A 20137-nucleotide genomic window follows, 5' to 3' on the forward strand; every position below is an offset into this window, starting at 1 on the left:
ACATTACTGTGGGATGGGGCACAATACTACAAGGGGACAAGGATGAGCACATTACTGTGGGATGGGGCACAATACTACAAGGGGACAAGGATGAGCACATTACTGTGGGATGGGGCACAATACAACAAGGGGACAAGGATGAGCACATTACTGTGGGATGGGGCACAATACAACAAGGGGACAAGGATGGGCACGTTACAAAATGGGGAACATTACTAAAAGATGTTGGTCAAACTTTCTATATAGTGCTAATTGTAAGACTATTAGTTACAAGAAAGGAATAAAATGTAAAAAAAAAAATGTTTATATTTAAACAAAGAATGTGCACGTTTGCTATAATGAACAAGTGAAAATGTTCAAAATCAGTGATCCCAAGGTGTGTAAAAAAAAAAAAAAAAAATTATATATGGTACCAATAAAAATGTCACTTTGTCCTGCAAAGAATGCGGCCCCTCAAATTATTTTTTTTTTCCTCTGTGCGGCCCATACACCCAGCCGAGTTTGAGACCCCTGGTTTAGATCAAAGCATATTAATGTGTGTGAATGGCCGAGTCAAAGTCCATACCTAAATCCCATTGAGAATCTGTGGCAAGACTTGTAAACTGCTGTTCAGACGCTCTCCATCCATTCTCACTGAGCCAGAGCTAGTTTGCAAAGAAGAATGAGCAAGAATTTTAGCCTCTACATGTGCAAAGATGGTAGACACATACCCCAAAAGACTTACAGCAGTAGGTGACAAGTGGTCCTACAAAGTATTGTCATTCATATCGTTATGCAATTTGTTGCTTCCAAACTATAAAATTGCAATACATATGCAAATGAGGCTGAAGTGCTCCCAGTGTGATCTGAGCACTTCCCAAGTCTCTTGTTTCTTGACTCTAATCCCTGCCAGGCACTTTCACCTTCTGCTTGACTGGCAGCTCACTGGCTGTGTATTAAGAGCACAGATGCTCGGGAAGTGTTTTGGCCTCCTCTGATGTCTATGGCTTCATTTGCGTATGAATTATAATAGCAATTTCTTGGTCAGAGAGCAATGGATTGCCTAAATAAAACTAGGGATGACATTATCTTTCAGGGAGCAGCTGACCATAAAGAGTTTGGGGTGATGGGATTAGGGAAAACTGATGTTTGCATGACCTTTTCTTTTATTAAGGCCCAGTTACACTAAACCAGCGATCCCAACAACGATACAACCTGATGGGGATCGCTGGTAAGTTGCTAGGAGGTCGCTGGTGAGATGTCACACTAAGCGACGCTCCAGCGATCCCACCAGCAACCTGACCTGGCAGGGATCGCTGGAGCGCCGCTACACGGGTTGCTGGTGAGCTGTCAAACAGGCAGATCTCACCAGTGACCAGCCCCCAGCTAGCAGCGCCGCGTGGAAGCGATGCTGCGCTTGGTAACTAAGGCAAATATCGGGTAACCAACCCGATATTTACCTTGGTTACCAGCGCACACCGCTTAGTGCTGGCTCCCTGCACACCTAGCCACAGTACACATCGGGTTAATTACCCGATGTGTACTCTGCTACGTGTGCAGGCAGCAGGAGCCGGCTTCTGCGGACGCTGGTAACCACGGTACCACGCCCGCCGCTCTCACACTGCCAGTGCCGGCTCCCTGTTCCCTGCACTCCTAGCCACAGTACACATTGGGTTAATTACCCGATGTGTAGTCTGGCTATGTGTGCAGAGAGCAGGGAGCCGGCACTGACAGCGTGAGAGCGGCGGACGCTGGTAACGAAGGTAAATATCGGGTAACCAAGGAAAGGGCTTCTTGGTTCCCCGATGTTTACCGTGGTTACCAGCGTCCGCAGAAGCCGGCTCTCTGCTGCCTGGATATTCAGTTGTTGCTCCCTCGCTGTCACACACAGCGATGTGTGCTTCACAGCGGGAGAGCAACAACTAAAAAATGGCCCAGGACATTCAGCAACAACCAGCGACCTCACAGCAGGGGCCAGGTTGTTGCTGGATGTCACACACAGCAACATCGCTAGCAACATCGCGGTTACGTCACAAAGTCGTTTTTTAGCAGCGATGTTGCTTAGTGTGACGGGGCCTTTACTAAACGTAGGTATAAGGGACATACTGTCAGTAAACATGCGCCTAGTTTTCTGCTTAGCGAGCCCAACTAACTTTGCAACTTGTAATATTGTGTATTTTTAATCCGTACAGAGCATCCTAAAAAGCTATACGTCCTCGGTGAGATCCCCCAGCTCTATGAACTCCATTCTCCTGTAGGGCATATACACACAGCTTGTGCAGGTTCTCGATTTTAAAATGAGTCTGAATCCTTTTTTTTTTTTTTTTTAACTTGCGGCTTTTTTGTTTCAGACCATGTATCTGTGGGAGGCCTTGGAGATAGTTTCTATGAATATTTGCTGAAGGCATGGCTGATGTCTGACAAAACTGATGAAGATGCCAAGAAGTTGTATTACGATGCTGTCCAGGTAAATGAAACTGAAATATTAATGAAAATGCAGTAATTTTCATTTAACTTATTGTAACACAAAACCTTGGGTTTAGTTAGGCTTTTTGATTCAAATCTGCTTTGTTGAAGTAATCTTCGCAAGGTGAGCTACATGGGAGCCAGTTCAGAAAAAATGATGTGTAAAGGGGTGGTCCAAAGGTTAAAAAAATATACCAAAATCCCTATCGACTTATTGCCCCAATCCATATGGCTGCATTAAAATGCCCTATATTTCCCTCACTACACTAAATACTATTGATTTTGTTTTCTCTGCTTCCTGTCTGCTAACACTTTGTTTGAGGATCCAAGTGTATGCTGAGATACTTAAACAAAGTGTCATCAGGGGCAGAGGCTGCTGTCACTGCTTCTTCTCCCTTGTTGAAAAGAAGCGTCATCAGTGGCAAAAAAAAAGGAATCTACCCTTGCAAGTTTCACACTGCTCACTTTAGCTTTTCTTAGAATCATACTTCTGGAATATGCTTACATCAGTAAAGGCGGGATTACAATGACATTTAACCGCTCATGAAGGATTCACCAATCACAATAGGTAATGTCAAAGCAGACCCTGTTCCCCCTCCCTTGACCCTGACCTTTGCAAACACTCATTATACACCTCAATACAAAAAGTAGGTTGGAAGCTAACCATCGTGGCTATGACGTGTTGTTTCCAAAACAGGAAGTGTCATAAAAATAAGCCCAAGTGGCCAATGTTAAAATTGGAAGATGTCTATTTTTTATTTTTAATACATGTTGTGATATTTAAAAAAAAAAAAAAAAAATTGTGAAAAATATTTAATTACATTGAACACACAGACCTGGTTTAAACATCTGAGGCTTTCATTTAAAGGGAATATTTCAGCAGGTTTTTACTACCTCAAAAAAGCAGCATAATGTTGGAAAAGAGTCCTTAAATGCAACGATATTAGTTTTCTGGGTACAGCGGTTCTGACAGCTTTTAGACTTAGCAATGCAGCAGCGCTGAGTAAGTCCACCTTGCCCACCCCCTCTGTAAGCTCAATGTCTATAGACAGCGAACTGCTTATTAGAAGAGGAGGAGGTGTAGTCGCACTAGTGTAGTCCGGGCAATGATAATCCAAGGGATAAAACCTTCACTATAAGCAGCCTATAGGGTAATAAATGACACATCGTTGAACTATGTGCCGCTCTCTATTTTCTGCTGTCTTCAGATTACATAGCAAAAACCTGCTGACAGATTCCCTTTAAAACCTACATTGACTGAAACTTGACATTTCAGATGTGAATATAGAAAGCCCAAGGGGGCAGTTAAGGTAGTGTTTTGCATCCCATAAGTTACTTTGGATTTTAAGCATTTCTGCAACTGTTCCATATGTCTAAATGGGGTTTCTAAAATCCTATGCATGTTACAGAAACCACTTTCTTCAGATTCCGCCTCCTCCTGACATCCCCGTACAAGTTGGGAGCCAATGTATGGGCGTAAGTTCTCAGGTTGAAGCATACCCTGCAGATAATGGCTGTGTCACAGCCCGGATCTGCCTGTAACAGAGGCAGCTATTTCTGACATAGACGCTTTGATGTACAGAGGCTGAAGTATATTGTGCCTACTGAAGGTTTAAAGGCGGCTTCTTGCTTTTTATTAAGGCGATACATCTATTGTGTGCTTACTATTTTTGCACTTATAGATTGTCCACTTTTATAGATTATACGGGCTTCCAAAGGATGGGAAAAATATACAGCCTTTTTTCTTTTTAGCAAGCTTTTCAAAGCTGTGATACCAGACACAGCCCATAGGCAACGTTTAACCTTCAGGACACGGCCATAAGGATATTACTGCTTTTTTTTGGAGGGATAGCTGGGGGCAGGATTGTTTTTGTTTTTGTGTCTTTTAATCCCTGCTATCTTATTTTATGTATTTTCTTGAATTACATTATATGATGACTTAAATTTGTATGCATTTCTTTGTTAGGCCCGGCCTGTACATTAATACCATCAGGCCTGAATAGCTGCTAGTAAAGCGACTTCTCATTATTGCTTGAGGCATCATAGGAGGTAGTGGTAAAGATTCCATTTTTCAATTGCTACATGGTGCTAGCACTTGTCCCCTTGTGCTCGCCGTAGTGTAAATATGCATTGTTGAATCCGAAGAACTACCTCCCCAAGGGTATACTTTCTATGGCAGATGGCACCATGTGGTTATACACGATTATTTATTATTATAGTGCCATTTATTCCATGGCGCTTTACATGTAAAAACGGGCATATAGAATATAAACCAGTACAATAATCATGAACGATACAAGACACAGACTGGTGCAGGAGAGAGAACCCTGACCACAATGGCGGTCTACAAGGTAACACCTTCTTAGGATTTGTTAGTTCTTGCGGCTCAGCTCCATTTAGGGCCTCATTCAGATGTCCATTTTACACTCACATGTTAGATCTGTGACTTTCAGACAGAACACATATCCATTATAGTTTATGGGGCTTTTCACATGTCCTTGTTTATTGCGGACCACGTGTCTAAAGAAAGCGATAAGTTAAGTTATGGCGATCGCGGGGGTTCATGCACTGTATACCCCTGTGATCACCGGTGGATCTCCGGCCGATGTTACAGCCGGGACCTGTCTCCTGGCAGTTTAACCCCCTGAGTGCTGCAATCAATGCAATTGCAGCATTCAGAAGGCAGGATTGCTTACCTCTCCCTGGCAATAGTGTCCCTGGAATGCAATCACAGGGACCTGAGTGCTGCCATAGTAACCCTGGGTCGTCACCATGATGACCATGGGTTACTGAGCTACAGAGAGCCTCACACGCCATACTGTATGCATAGTGTGAGGTGAAGTGACTACGCTTTAATCCCCGTAGTGATAAAGCATTGCAGGGGATTATAGAAACGCAAGAAATAAGTGCAGATTCAGTTGACATTCTGATTTTTGTTTTTTTGGTTTTTTTTTTCTCCAGTCACAAAATCTGCAAGAAAAAATAAGCATGTCCACCGCAAGTCAGGATTCTCATAGACTCTGCTGGGTTGCTTTTTCCTTGCTTTTATTGATTAAAAGAAGCAAGGAAAAATGCCACGTGGGCACAGAGCTTTACATCGTGTCTGCGCTCAATAGTGAAAATTTGGTGAGGTCGTCTTTAAGTCCTGGACACGCCAAATCTTTTCACTTTAATAAACATCCAACACCTATTTTTTGAGTTACTGAATCTTTCTGAACTGCAACCATTTGGCATGAAAAAGTATTTTCTGTTCTGTTTTGAGCTGAACGTTATGATTTTCTGCATGTTGCTTGTGTCGATAAATGGGTGGTTATGGAAGATCACAGTGTTTACCAAGATTCTGCACAAAATGCTGCGTGCCCTAATAATACCTTACCTGACTCCCAGTATTGTCTACTTATCTATAATTACTAACCTTATTTTCAGATGGAAGAACTCCTCATCTCTCAGTGCCTGCCGTAATGTTTTTGTCCTGGTAGCTCACTGATGGAAACAAGAACATTGGCAGAAAGGAATAGCTTAATAATAGTAATTGATGTCTAATGCATCATTAAAATAATTGCATTTGCAGGAAATCTAAGTCAGTGAAGATATTGTGTGATTGATATAAAACAATGCAGGCTGCTATGCCATTCCTGCATGTTGTGGAGTAGGTGTCCGTCTATTGTAGGGCGACACTGATTTCCTTTTTCCATCCCTTATTTCTGGAAAGTGAGAAGATTCCATACACCAAATGAATAGCTGCGATCATTCTGCGGGGTAATGTGCCTATATCTTCTCCACACACGCTGTACGCGTTCATTAAGCAGTCATCTTTCCTGGCACTGTGTTTATTCTGCTCTGACAGCCCTTCATTAGTATGCACTCAAATCTGTGTCCACATGCGACAATTAATCATGGCACAATACCGTGGTGACTCGGGCGATACCATTGATCTGTTTTTAGTATATTATCTGCAACTTTTTCATATGCAAAATATAAATATTTGATTGGATTCTGTTATGATGACTTAATCCATCAGGGCTGGTGCCAGAAATTTGGGCTTTAGTGCGGAGCAATGATATATACCTGTGTGTGTGTGTGTGTCTATATATAGAGAGAGAGATAGATATATGTGTATATTATAATATAATATAAATTTTATTTTTATTTTTTTAAGCAAAGCAGTAATTCCTGATTATTTTTTTCCTTTCCCCAGTTTTGTTTTTTTTATTTATTTTTATTGAAGCTGTCTCCTATATTTCTAAACAAATGCAAAATGACAGTATTACCAGTCTTCTACTCCATGATTACAGTAATAGAAATATCACTGATTATATTAAAGGTGTTCTATGTGTTAAAACCTAGCTCTAGGACCAAGCACATTTATCACAATTAATAACGTGTTATATATGTAATTGGTGTTTATAGTCGATGAAGAACATGCAATCATTAGGCAGTAATGTCTTTAGTGGTAAATTAATAGTATCCATTTGTTTTATACCATATGGGTTTCATTATTCGTAGTGATAAATATAAAGATTTCGCAAATGTCATTCTTTTTATTCGTTGATTACCAGCTCCTACTGTATGTAAAACCTTAGAGAAAGGCAAAGCTCCCAAGACATTTCAATAATAAACGAGTTATTGCAGAAATTGCCTCTCCCTAGTGATGATTAACTAGAGCATCTCCTCCCATTAGTAAATATTAATGGCAACCTGTCCTCTGATTTGAGCAGCATGAACCAGGATCTGGTTGCTATATTGCAGCCAAGTATGTTTTATGATGCAGTAATGCGTTATTTCAGGGAAAATCTGCCACTATGTGACTCAGCCGCCTAGTTCAAGGCAGGTCCCTGGTAAGTTGATTCTGCCCTGTTCCCACTGGAGGTATCCTTACGCACACAAACATTGGGAAAGACCTGTCAGGCTAGAGGAACAGGGCGAGGAGAAGCCGCTGAGGACCAACCTTTGACTGGTCAAAGGTTGTTTTTTCTGACATGCTGCAATGTTACAGAAATTAAATGCAAATGCCACAGAAAAAAAGAACTAAAATTTCCCCAAAAAGTAGCACCGCAAAAAAGGCCAACAGTTTTTTACCTGCCCAGGTAAGTGCTGTCTGTGAGCTCCACTGAAGTGAGTCGTGCTGTCAGCGGTGACATCACTCAGGTTACCTGCGGCCACCGCTGGATCCTCCAACTGTGACAGCAAGTCGCCCGAGTGACTGAAGTGAGCCGCGCGATCACTTGGTGCCCTCACTTGGGTGATTTGCGGTCTCTGGTGGTGGACTCCAGCTGGCCGCGGGTAACCTGAGTGACGGCACCGCTGATCGCGCAGCTCACTTCAGTCACTAAGGGGATTTGCGGTCACCAGTGAGTCCTTCACCTGTGATCGTAAATCAGGCCGCCGCACACAGAGCCGTGCAATGAGAATGAAGTCCAGTGAAGTTCATCAGAGTTCATTGTGATCGCGCGGCTCTGTTTCGCAACAAGCCATACTCTATGGGGATGTAGCAGAGCCGAGTGGGACCACACTGTCAAAAATGTATTCAAAATGCATTTTTTTGTCAAACGCAGTGTTTACAGTTGTCCTGTCTGCCAGAGGGTGCATTTTTTTTCTGCACTTGACAGAACACAGCGTGCGCACATACACAAAGACTTACATGAGGTAGGTTCGGGCCGCATGCATCTGATAAGTTATTTCCTTTAAAGAAAATACCTTCAAAACTAATACTGTGCAATGCCTAGTCAGGGTGGTTAAATGAGGCAGGGATTCTCTTTAAGGTTAGGCTAGTGTCGACTTCATGCTTAACCCCTTGTGTGTTGCATTAGCTATAGTAAAGTGTATTACTTCTGGGCAGAGTGTTACTTTAGGGCTTCATGTACAAGTCACACAGCAGAGCCTAAGCCATGGGGTGTGGTGCACACACAAACACTACTACAGAGGTATTCTACATTCTAGGATAGGATACCTCTGTAATATGGCTTCGAGGAAGCAGTATGGCTCCATAGACTTCGAATGGCATCATAGCCTGTACATAACGATTAAGGTCTTCAAGCACATGTAGACTAAATGTGCTTCCTTTTTAAATCTGAGTTTTTAAATATACTAGTCTTTCAGGTTTAGAGCATCATGTTTCTTTTTTATACATATCATTTTTATCAAAATTATCTCACTTTTTTTTTTTTTTTTTATAAGGCAATTGAAACCCATTTAATACGTAAATCAAGCAATGGCTTAACTTATATTGCTGAATGGAAAGGAGGTCTTCTGGAGCACAAAATGGGACATTTGACATGTTTTGCCGGTGGCATGTTTGCACTTGGAGCAGATGGAGCACCAACTGACAAAACAGGGCATCATATTGAACTGGCTGCAGAAATTGCAAGGACATGCCATGAATCCTATGATAGAACAAGTACGTAATGATTGTGATATTTCTGTTGGAAAGTGGGAAAAAACCTTTGTGAAGAATATATATCCGTATTCATCACTATTACTCAGTACTATTTGGAACATTTAGGTATAATCAAATCTTTGTATAAAATGGTAAAAATGGCTTGAACCTAGGGATGAAGGACCCTTGGATGTTCGTGTTCAGTCAGACTTCAGTTAAAAGTTTGGTTCGGCACCTAAACTTGATCCCAAATCACATATGTTAATGGAGACTCGAACTTCTGGGCTCTAAAATGGTCGCAGTAAGGGCTAGGGGGCTGCAAAAAGAAACAAAATGGGGGCAATTGCCCTGCAAACAAATGTGGATAGAGAATATTATTTATTTTTTTTAAATGACGGCTCCTTTTGATATTCAGCACAGGTAAAGAAAACAATTGTGAGCTGTAACAATCAGCTGTCAGCTTTACCTTAGCTGGCTATCAATATTAGTGGGAACCCCACAACATTTTTTTCTCTCTCAATTATTTCAACCAAAAAAAAAATACCCTTTGTGGACTCTGCCCTATTGTTATAACCAGCCAAGGTAAAGCAGAGAGCTGGGCGTTGGCATTAACTGGCTGATAAGGGCCATGGTTATTTGTCCCTTCCCAGCCTAAAAACAGTAGCCTGCAGCCACCCTAGAAGTGGCACATCCATAAGATGTGCCAATTCTGGCGCTTTTCTCACCTATTCCCAATTTGCCCTGGTGTGGTGGAAATCGGAGCAATACTTTTGGGGTTTGTCAGCTGTGAATTGACAGCTGTGAAGTCCAGGGGTTGGTTATGGATATGTGTATATCAGACACCCCATTACTAACTTAGCAGGTGTACAGTTAAACTGTTTTTCCTGTTTGTGTTGTTTATTTGCATAAACACTGCCTCACATTTCCTCGTTCAGTAATTTATTAAGTAAAAAGAAATCCTCAAAGTTCCAATGTAATCCAATCATGTAATGTCCCACAAGGCCCATTGACTCTTATGGAGCTTTGTTCTGAGACCATTCTCAGAACAAGTCTTAATAAATCTCTCATGGTCAGTTGCAGGCCCAGAATTTTCTCACAAGCTTGAGAAATTCTGGGTCTGTCCTTGTCCGGCAGTGACCTATCGAACCTCGTTCTGAGAAAGTTCTTGGAACAAACCTCCATAGGAATCAATGGGTGTTGTGGGACATTAAACCAATGGATTACATCTGAACTTCGAGGTTTTCTGTTTAATGAATTGGGGGGGAGGGGGAGTCTTTAAAAAAAATAAAATATTTTGTTTGTGTTTTTGTATTTCTTTTGTTTTTGTGGGGCTTTTTTTACTCTACACTTGCCAGTTAAGTAATTGGGGTGTCCGATAGACACCTCTCAATTACTAACCCCTAGCTTTTTGCCAGCTGTCAATTCAGAGCTGACATCAACCCAGAAGTATTACCTAGATTGACACTGCACCTGGGCAATCTGAAAGAGCCAGGCAAAACGCCAGAACGGATGTGCCACTTAAGGGGCAGCTGCGGGCAGGTATTTTTAGGCTGGGAAGAGACAAATCACTGTGGCTGTTCCCACCCTGAACAGCCTCCACCTGTTTGCTTTACCTTGACTGGTTATCAAAAATATGGCAGAGCCCACGCTGGATTTTTTTAATTAGTTAAGTCATTTTTAAAAACAGTGTGGTATCACCTCTATGTTTGATAACCAGCCAAGGTAAAGCAGACAGCGGAGGGTTGCATCCCCCAGCTGTCTGCTTTACCAGACTTTGAATGCTGTTCACATGCTAAGAAAGTTTGTTCAAAGTCTGACAGACCTCGACATTTGAGTTCGCTCATCCCTACTTGAAATATTTTTGTCTGTGATTCTCTATCAAAACTATTTTATTCATGTCAAGTATGTAGCAAAGTGTGCCATGTTCTAGACTTCAATGACTTAATTGAAAAAATAATACGGTATGTTAATGTCTTATTTACAGTGTGATATATCTTCCTATAGTATTAAAATAATGCCCATAATTGTTACACATTGTACCGTATAGCTATGTACTAGCATTGGGTGGCCATACTTATGTTACATATATATAGTAATGTATAGACATGCTACCGTATAGCGCCCATAATACGGTTACTTGTATAGTACCGTATAGACAGATAATACCATATAGCGCCCATAATACTGTTATATACCTTATAACTCTCCGGTTCTTTTGGACGGATTTGAACTAATTAGCAACTATTTGTCTGTGTAAGGCTAGGGTTACACTTAGGCCGGGACCACACAGGGCACTAGTGCGATCCTCGCATGACACTCGGCTCACGCTGGCAGTACAGCAGAGGCGAGTGTCATGCAAGTATCCCTGCGACTGAGGTCCGACTGTGCGAGCGGACCTCAGCTGCGGGGGGGGGAGGGGCGGGCCGGCACGGAGGAGGGGAGGGAGGGATTTCTCTCCCTCTCGCCTCTGTTGCCGGCTATTGCCATTCTCGCTCTGCACTCGCAGTACATCGGTGTACCACGAGTGCAGTGCGATTTTTCTCTCCCCCATAGACTTGAATGGGTGCGAGAGAAAGTCTTGCATTACAATCGCGGCATGCTGCGACTGTTTTCTCGGTCCGATTAGGGCTGAGAAAATAATCGCTCATGTGCGCTGACACAGGCTAATATTGGTCTGAGTGGAATGCGATGTTTATCTCATTCCACTCGCACCGTTTTTCTGGCCATGTGGCTTAGGCCTTACTCCTTGCATAGCTCACATAAAAAAAGGAACAGTAAATTGTCCATATTAAAATCTAGTGATTTTATCTTTTTACTTTCTATTTAATGAGTGATAGGATGATTTTACTATTATTTTGATGCTATACTATTAGTATCGTTTGTAGAAATCGCTTCTGTCCCCCTGTAAAGGGAATCAATTATGTAAAAATGAAAAAAAAAAAAAAATACTATAAAAAAAAAAAGCTATTTGAACTGTAGATATGAGGTTAATAGCATTCTGAAGTGGCCCAGTCACCACGCTGAAAGTCCCATTACCTGGAGAAAGTGAACTTTATTTCTCCCAGCAACCTCCAGCTTTCGGTCACAGTTGCAGCCAGAGCAGCTTCAGTCACCGCTCAGTACAGAGTAAGTGTCGGCTGTAACCACGCCCCAGTACTGACTGACATCTGTCTGTATTACATCAGTACTAAGCCAGCTGTCAGTCAGTGCCGGGGCGTGGTTACAGAACAATTACAATGGTTACGCATTGAGCGGTGACTAAAACTATTCCGGTTCTGCCTCTATGGCTAAAACTATTCCGGTTCTGCCTCTATGGCATTGCAGAAGCAAAAGACTACCGGGAGGAATAAACTTTTTTCGCAGTAGCTGAGCTTTCAGTGTATTGGCCAGGCAGCCTTAGAATGCTATATCTGCAGGTTAATAGCTTTTTTTTATTTTCATGACCGATTTGATTTTGAAAGCATTTTCCAGGACTTGGGCATTGGTGGCCTATCCTTATGATTTGCTAATAGTCTTGGGTGGGCCAGTTATCGGTACCCTCGGACAATAAGCTGTCTGAGGTGGCCGTACGGCTTGCTTGGGGCCACCAATATTAGCTGTATACAATCAGACTCCCAGCACTGAATGTGGAGCATCTTGAATGCAGTGGGATGCTCGATAAATTGTTCAGCTGGTGACTGGGTATGCCTAGATTCTGACCTCCACTGATTTGGGATTATGGGCATACGACGTCTTTTAGACGTATGAGAGCCCGGCCAGGAAAACTCATAAGAACACACTGGCGTCTATTAAGTTTTGCAATTTTTTTTTTTTTGTTTAGTCCTTTTTCAGGCTGGGTGTGGAGTGTATCGTCTGAAAAAGACAGCGTGCACAGACAATCCTAAGCAATGGAGGTAAATGGTAAAGTCCCAGAAAACCATTTTCATGTTTTGCTTACTCTGTGGGAGAACTGTCTGTGTGCAATCCTGGAGGTATACCTTTTGTATGCCTTGCCTTTTATGTGAAGACCTACTAGGGTGTTCCGTATGACGCAGGACCATTATAAGTGGTGTCAGTACGGATCTTAATTGTGGATTGATACATGTGTTATCTATCTTTCTTAGCAATGAAGCTGGGACCTGAAGCGTTCAGGTTTGATGGAGGGGTGGAAGCTATTGCTACAAGACAAAATGAAAAATATTACATTCTGCGTCCCGAGGTGATCGAAACCTATATGTACATGTGGAGGTTCACACATGACCCAAAATACAGACAGTGGGGATGGGAAGCTGTCCAGGTAAGAGTTTTATATAAAAAAAAAAAATGTAATCCAAAGGAAAAATACTGTAAAAGATATTGATACTTTCAGGGCATGTGTTTTTGTTCTTACACGCGTGCAATTTTGTATAAAAACTTTCAACAAAAAAAATCTGCACCGTCTTTCCTAGCCTAGATAGCAATACTCATGTGCAGTGCTCTTCTCCGAGCAATGTCATGGTGTACTTCAGAAGCTCAAGAAAAACAGAATGCCGATAGTAAAACATTTTAACCCCGAAAGGTGTCTATCCTTTTTAAAGGTTACCAGTGAAAGGTCTCAAGGTATTCTTGCCCTTTGTATGGTAGTAAGTTTTTTCCAGTTAAACTTTTGGCTTGTATGAAGACATGTCACAGATCCAGGTCAAAACATTGGTTAGCCGAATTGCTCATAGTTTGATAGTTATATTGGTCGCTGATGTTCCCTTTTCTTTTGTTCCACTGTTTATTCTTAAAGGGAATCTGTCATCAGGTTTTTGCTATGTAATGAGAGTTGCTTGATGTATGGGCAGAGACCCTGATACAAGCCATGTCACTTACTAGACTGTTTTAACCCCTTCACAACCTTGAACGTACAATACCTCCCTTTGATATGGGCTCACACACCTGGATCTTTCCCTTCATTTCTCGGCTGATCAGCCGATGTGTACATCAGTCTGGGCTGGTAACCAGATAAATCCCACTCTCCGTCTTTGACAGCAGGATATGACAGTCTCCAGTGAGGAGCGCCACTCCCGCTCCAATTGATGGCCCTTGTGATGTCATTGCGGGGTCGCCGATGAGTTAGGACACCCAAAAGTCAGCTGATGACCCCTGTGTTATCAAGATGAACTTCCTGTGAACATATGCTGCGACCCGGCATTCATAAGAAGTCATAATTTCTGCTGTACAGATGTACAGCACAAGCGATCGGAAGATCGCAGCTTCAAGTCCCCCTAAGAAGATCACTAAATGCAGTAAAAGGGGTGGGGAAAAGTTTTTAAAAATGTAAAAAAAAAAGTTTAAATCCACCCTCCCTTTTGCCCAATTGAGAATACAATCGTTTAAAAAAAAAAAAAAACACATTTGGTATTGCTGCATTTGCAAATGTCCAATCTATCAAAGGATGTAATAAATTAATCCAACCGGAAAACTGTACAACGGGGAGAAAATATTCTAGAATTACGCTTTTTGGGCTGCTGCAACATTAAAATACAATGCAATAAGAGATGATCTCATCAACCCAAAAATTCTATTAGTAAAAATGTCAACTTAGGGCCCAAAAAAAATAAGCAGTCACTGAGCCCCAGATCCTGAAAAATGAGAACATTACGGATCTCAGAAAATGGTGCTATAAGCGATCCTTTTGTGAAAGTACATACTCGTACTGACCTGGAGAATCATACTTCCAGGTCTGTTTTAGCATATAGTAACTATAGTAAATTAACCCCAAAATCATTTGTCAAATTGCACTTTTTTTTTTTAAATATTTTCTACTACACTATATGGTAAAACTAATGGTTCCATTCAAATGTACAACTTGTCCCCCAAAAAATAAACCCTCATATGGCTATGTTGACAGAAAAATATAAAAGTTATGTCCCTTAGAAGAAGAGGAGGAGAAAAAAAAAATTTGCCAGTTGAAGTGGTTAATATCAGTGTTTTATCAGCAGGAGTTTATCACTAGAGGACTAGGTGTCTTGCCTCCTGGTCCAACCACTCCCCCAGCACTGATTTAGCATCTTTCTGACCATATACAGTGTACACGGAAAGCTGCTGATGTTATGGGCGGGTTTATACACAGCTCAGCATTTCACGAAGGGAACTCACAATGGCATATAAAAAAAAAAAAAATGGTGCCATTCTCATCAGAAAAGTGAGACAAGTAAAATCCGTTTGGCATTCCATATGTCATGAGTGCAATTTTTTTTTTTTTTTTCTCTTATGCTTTTTTTTTTTCCTCAGTTGAGTTAGAGTGGAGGCAAAACTCGCAGATCTGTCCTATTGACTGCCCCGAGTACCATGCCATTTTTTCTCTAATTGCACTCATCCATTTAAGACTCCAATGTGAGAGGACCCTTACAGCTAAATTCAACCACACCTGCTGCACCCAGTAAAGGGAGTGCCACACAGGATTACAGGGTGTAATGTGGAGCAGCCCGGCCCCATACCCGATTTAGTGGCTGCTCCTCTCAGCCACGGCTGCTTAACAGTGTATGGAACTATTCTGCTCTGCACTTTATATCAGGGCTGTTACAGCTGATTGGTAGGGAAACCAGACCCCCACCAATGTGATACTAAACACGTATCCTACGGTGGGTACTACAACATAGTGGACAGCCCCTTTCAATACTCTTCATCCTTTATGGTGTAAAGCACGATGTATACATACCAAGTCGGTACATGCCATGGACTTTGGACATGTTTTGGGGTTTTTCCGGTCCGTCTATAGCATAGTATAGCACAGCTTCACCTTGTAATGTAAACTTCTGATCGGTATTGTAATAGACGTGGATAAGTAGACCCTGCCTGCAGTTCCCGGATGAATGCTAATCCTACTTTCGAGATGTGACCGGCTCTTCAGCTCTCCTCTTGTCCGGGGAGGTATTGATTGCTGAAAATCACCTCTTTATCATCAGCGCTTTGCCATTCTCATCATCCCTGTTTTAATGTGATGTGAAAATAGGAAGACCTCATTCTCTGAATGTACGTTATATCAGCCAAATGACAAGACCTTTGAACACTCAACTTTATTGCTATGAAATCAATTCCCTGTAACATTTCAATTAGATTTATTTAATGTAATTTCTAATTGAAAAGGCAACAAATCAAGAGCCTTCCTCTGGCTTAGTTAATATTTCATGCTGATTGGAAGTCTCACACATAAAAGGCTTCCTGCTGGAAGAATTGTCTCCTTCCATTCATTTCACCGATTATTGTTTGCTAGTATTTCTGCCAATTCTTTTTTTTTTCTTTTTTTTTTTTTTTTTTTTATAGAGAATCCAGTTTGCCCTTGTTATACTGCAATTTCCAATGCCTTACAAATGGCTGCATTAGATTTAGGACACACTTATCGCCTCTAGTTTATACGAAGCATATGTCTGCATTGCCTATAAGGAAGCACTGCCAAGTGATGTCACGCATCTTCTTTTACCTTGGCAAACGGGCTAAGTGTGGCTCTGCCCTTATACAGCAAACTAAGGGTGATTTAGGGAGTATTTAACTTGGTATTGATTGTTCCTCTTTGACCCCATGAACATCGTACACTTGTTTTGTATACTATTAGCACAATTCGCTCACACTCCTATAGAGGTGAGATTTCTGGTGTGTTCAGTGGGACAGTGAGTGTTCCCCATCTATTGTGGTGTAAAAGCATTGGAAATGACAAGGACAATCTCAATGTAGGCAATGGCTGTGCACAAAATATGTGGGATTTTTTTTAGCCTCGAGAACTGAGAAAACAGTTGTTAAAAGAAAACAGCCCTGTTTTAGTGTAGAGTCCAGAAGTTAAAAAATACTGTTCATGTACGTACACTTTTTTTAAATTTTTATCAACAATCGATAATTGTTAATTGGGGTGTTCCCCAACCAGTGGGATCTCTACAGTTTAGCATGGGCTCCATCCAACTCCTCTTGGCCGTGGTCTTGCAGGAACGGGATGACCAGGGTTAGACAGAGGATACACTGGGAGGGTGGGTGTGTTGGAGCAGTGGGCCCCTCAGAACTAACAATTATCACCTCTCTACCGGTAGTGGATAGATGAACACTTAGACCAGAATACATTTTTAATCTAGTGGAAAGTCATAACAAAAGAGAATGAATGTGCTAAGAATTAGATGAAAAAGTTGTATACCAGAACATGAAGGAATGAGCAGTTGACGCTCTCCGATCTATACAATCATCTGGTCCTAACATAAGAATAACAGTGATACCCATCAATATGTTTTAATGCATGGGTTGTTATATCGTGATCTGCTTAGAAGTACGACTATGTAGCCTTACAGACTCCGCATGTTGTAAATGTGTATGTGTCTTTTCAGATCTTTTCTAATTTAGAAACAATCAGACAAATGTTCTGCAAAGCGGACTTGTTTACATGGCTTGTCATTTCGTTCTTAAATATCAACTCAAAGTATCTCTTTGAGGACTAAAGCTTCCATTTTCGACTTAAAACAAAAAATGTCTCCACCTTTTTAAAGGGAAGTCATAAAAATGATGGGCCTGATTCCTTAAGACCAGCGTGGTTTATACCGCTCTTGATGAGGTGTGCTAGAGTCAGACGCTTCTAATTCATGGGTAGGTTGAAACCTCTTCGTGAATAAGGATAGTCAGATGAGGGGCGTCCACCACTGTGCACAAATCCTATTCCAGTCCCTGCTGGGGTAAGACTTGTCACAAACACCACCACTTGTCAGGAATTTGACATGCAGCAGTCGTCATGCCCCGTCTCACTCCAGTTTAGCCCACTTCATTGGTGCAGGGTGAAAAGAGCGCAAGAACGCTAAATGCCGCACAAGGTTTGCGCAGATACGAGTGGCACCAAAGTTAAGCGACCTTTCAAAGTTGTCTGTGTTTGTCTTGCATGTAATTGGAGTGAGGTTTTAATACAAAGTAAGAGTCCAGATAATGGATAATCCCAGAAAATATTCAGTAATGGGCATGGGCATAAATTTGAGATTCAGTATTTTAAAATGAGGTTTTTAATAGGAGCTTGTATGCGTCTCAGAGAATCTTATTATACTAATGTCCTAATATGTACAGCTGTAAATCCAAAGTGTCAGTGAAACCTGGCAACGTTAATTGACTCGCTGCCCAAACTGAAGCCGCATACATCTTCTTCTCTCTCTTATCTGTCTTTGTAAATTGAAACCATGCCCATATTCTTTGCGACAAGGTGCTTTCAATTGGCAGAAATGTGCAAGGTAATTGGATTTTGCAGGCTAATCGAAACATTGACAGTAGATTCATGTGCTGCAGCGTGATTGTATTCTTGTGCTTGTCAGGCATTGGAAAAGTACTGCAGAGTGGAAGGAGGCTATTCTGGCATTAAAGATGTTTATGCTACCCATCCCAGCCATGATGATGTGCAGCAAAGTTTCTACCTTGCGGAGACACTCAAGTAAGTACGGACAGTGATCAAGAGGGCAATTAATGTTAAGCAGCAGCGCAGACGAGCACAGGCCATTAACACTCTTGACATTCTCATAATGTTTGATGACACTAGAGTATCAAAGGGTTGAATAATGGGAAGCAATTGACTCCAGTGTGCGGTGGCAGCACAAGCTGTATCCGCCATAATTGTAATTGGAGGTCAGCTAGATTTTATTTTTAATTTTTGTTCTTTCCATACTTTGAAACAACTAATTTTTTTTTTTGAGTATTCGTCCTATTATTTCAGTTGTCATTCTCACCTATGTATATCTATAGTTTTCCTTATCGTTTGCCATAGCTAAACAATACAGACATAATACCCTTATAGGGGCAGAGAACATCTAGCAGTTTTTCTGTTTATTACAACCGCCAAATAATTGTGGATGGTAGAAATTATGTAACAGATCCCGTTTTTAACATGATTTCCTTGCTTTCATTACAAAGCAGATGGATTCTGGTTAATTGTGCAAGTTGATCAATCACCATAAGGCTATGTGCCCACGTTGCGTTCTGTCCTTGTAGAAATTTCTGCAGCAATTTGAACAGCACACGTGCGCTTCAAATCGCTGCAGAAAGAGTCCGTAATGAAAAGCAGATTTCATGCGCTCTGGATGCAGCCCCTCCCATAGACAGAGCGGGGGCTGCATCCAAAGCGCATAAAAGAAGTGACATGCTGCGTTCTAATATAATAATAATAATTTTATTCATTTATATAGCGCTATTAATTCCATAGCACTTTACATACATTGGCAACACTGTCCCCATTGGGGCTCACAATCTAGAGTCCCTATCTGTATGTCTTTGGAATGTGGGAGGAAACCGGAGTACCCGGAGGAAACCCACGCAAACACGGGGAGAACATACAAACTCCTTGCAGATGGTGTCCTTGGTGGGATTTGCCACGTGGGTATGGATTAGGCACAATCTTCATAGATTGTGCTGGGGACGCAGGACGCATGCAGTTACGCTGCAGTGCAATACGCAGCGTAACTGCATGCAAATACGCAACGTGGGTACATAGCCTTAATAATATCCGATTTTTTTTTTTTTTTTTTTTTTTTTTTATGGCAGCCTTTATTCTGACAATGGAGTTCTTTCAGGTGGTTGTCATCATGTGTGGACCGTGACAGCCTCTTAAGAAGCCCATTGGCACAAATAGGGAATATTTTATGTATTTCTGTAGTGTTATTAATGGCACCGGCTGGTGAAGGAAAAGAATGGCCAGTTACACAATGTCACAATATCCTTCATGTGGCAGATGGTAAAGAGGATCTGTCACCAGATTTCACAATGCAGTTACATACATTAAATAGATGTCTTAGGCTTTATGAGACTGGTGTACTTATTTTGAAAATCCATATGACAATGGCTAGAGTCTGATTTCTAAATTGCCAATTTGAATATTGGGCAGAAAAACTTAAAAACATTTTTTTTTTAAAGCCATTATGACATTGATACAGTTAGTACACAAATATTCTCCCCAATATAAAAGGAATATATCAATTCTCCACTTATTATTACAAAATTCCACACAGATAGTTTAACAGACAAGACTTCTAAAGCCTCCAAAGGAAAATCAAGAGTTATCGCTAATATAAAACCATGATAGGTGACCGTATATAGTGATTATACCTTCATTTACCACAGTAAAGATATGCAAGCCGCAGTATAGTGTCTACACTGCCATACATTTTATGCCTCGCCACACCCGATATTAATTTTTGCCAGCGTTGTATATATGAGACCACTGCAAAATGTTCAGTTTTTCTCTTTATAGGTATATTTTTGAATAAAATGTAAATTGTTCTTTTATTCTATAAACTACTGACATGTCTCCAAATTTCCAAGCAATAAATTTTGTATTTTCTGAAAATGAGAAATGGTCAAAATAAC

General features: G+C 41.3%; 1 protein-coding gene across 1 annotated transcript in view; it reads left to right on the plus strand.

Annotated features, from left to right (window-relative positions):
- MAN1A1 (mannosidase alpha class 1A member 1) overlaps positions 1-20137 on the plus strand; it is a 306505-nt gene that overhangs the window by 282996 nt on the left and 3372 nt on the right. Inside the window, exons 8-11 of the mRNA XM_075340007.1 lie at positions 2331-2446; positions 8623-8842; positions 12925-13097; positions 18097-18212. Coding sequence (XP_075196122.1) covers positions 2331-2446; positions 8623-8842; positions 12925-13097; positions 18097-18212 — 625 coding nt within the window. The remainder of the gene's footprint in view (positions 1-2330; positions 2447-8622; positions 8843-12924; positions 13098-18096; positions 18213-20137) is intronic.

Source organism: Anomaloglossus baeobatrachus, chromosome 3, assembly GCF_048569485.1.
Source record: "Anomaloglossus baeobatrachus isolate aAnoBae1 chromosome 3, aAnoBae1.hap1, whole genome shotgun sequence".
NCBI lineage: Eukaryota > Metazoa > Chordata > Amphibia > Anura > Aromobatidae > Anomaloglossus > Anomaloglossus baeobatrachus.